The following is a 1,414-nucleotide window of genomic DNA, read 5'->3' on the forward strand; positions in this document are numbered from 1 at the left end:
GGGGGGGGGGTCGATAAAGCAATTTTGATATCGTTTGGCACGAAAAGTATTGGTGGTAGTTTAACTGGCTCCGACAATACATCGCATTACGCCCGTTTAAGATTGAACTTTGTCAATGGATTGCAGCCAACGCCGCATCGTTCTGGCGATCTGACGACAATGGCATCACTGTCGGTACCTACTTAATATACAGGCCCTCATTAATTGAATGAAACCTCTCACAGCACTTATATAAGTTCTCCGAGTGTCCCTCGCTAACACTTACGGGTATTAATGCGCCCAGTGCCGACACATTGCCAATTTGATGCGAGCATATCTGTCCGATGCACAATAAACAGCAAACGGTTGTTAGATGTTCAGATCAGAGTGAATGGCCTGCTATCAATACCTTACAGAAGTTATTGTCCATCTAATAAGCCTGGTGATTTTTTTTTTTTTTTTTGAAAGAAAACGAGCGCCGACGGATGGCTTTTAGCTACACGTGTTTAAATATCGACATGCCGCGGACGTTGGTGACACCATTCCTGCGAGAACACGATCTTAAGTAGGGTTTAGAAATCTCCAAGCGGCACCTGAAACGTCTTCAGTACTTGCCGTAACATGCAAGTTTTGAATCAAATTTGACCGTGAAGCCAAATCTGGAGAGAAGCGGAAGAAAACCACGAGCGTTCAGTGCTTCGCACCTGTTTACCGTGCATACAAAACGCACAGCAAATATATGCAGACTTGTTAAAAAAAAAAATACGAACCTAGACTGAAGGCAGCAGGGTGGAGCACTGCACAAAGTACACATATTGTATGCGACAACCACAGTTTAAGAGATAGGGTCATTGAAGAAAATGTTCTTGCGACGAACCTGGACAAGTGCAGCGGCAATAAAACAACCTTTAAAGAAAGATGGAAGCTTATGAGCGGGCGATTTCAGACTCTGCAGAGCTATTGTGGGTCCCTGGCTACATCTTTCCCTACATTTGATATTAGTAAGACTAGATTGTCTATGGTAATGTTGATACATTCATATATACTTGCTTACAGTAAAGGCAATGATGCCCCACACTACATATACCCCTTTATTAACTTGCCTCCTAGTCCTTCTAATAATCTAATAGGGGGAAACGGTAAAATTTACTTAATGAGGCCTGCTAATACAGCATACCTAACCGCGTTGTTTACGAAAAGCATATCTAAATTTCTTATCCTGGATAATCATCAGAGCACAACCAGAGTGGTCATTGAGGTACCGGTACACAACTGTACTAGTACTGTATTTTACAGAAATCCTCTTTGTACATCTACAAGTATCGTACAGAAGTCTCCCTCGATAAGAGTAGCTCGGGTTTGTATAACCTGTCATATCTGCTGACTTGGATCTGACAAATTGAAAGTACTTTCTATCCAGCTTTTGTGTTCCTCT

General features: G+C 42.2%; 1 protein-coding gene across 1 annotated transcript; it reads right to left on the bottom strand.

Annotated features, from left to right (window-relative positions):
• Positions 1-112: 112 nt before the first annotated feature.
• Positions 113-409, bottom strand: PPTG_21609 (hypothetical protein; the record flags this gene model as incomplete). Its single annotated transcript, XM_008898426.1, has 3 exons — positions 113-178; positions 266-316; positions 389-409. 3 exons carry the CDS (start codon positions 407-409, stop codon positions 113-115), a joined length of 138 nt encoding a protein of 45 aa, XP_008896674.1.
• Between the last annotated feature and the right edge of the window lie 1,005 nt (positions 410-1,414).

This window comes from Phytophthora parasitica (assembly GCF_000247585.1).
Source record: "Phytophthora parasitica INRA-310 unplaced genomic scaffold supercont2.6, whole genome shotgun sequence".
In the NCBI taxonomy this organism is placed as follows: domain Eukaryota; phylum Oomycota; class Peronosporomycetes; order Peronosporales; family Peronosporaceae; genus Phytophthora; species Phytophthora nicotianae.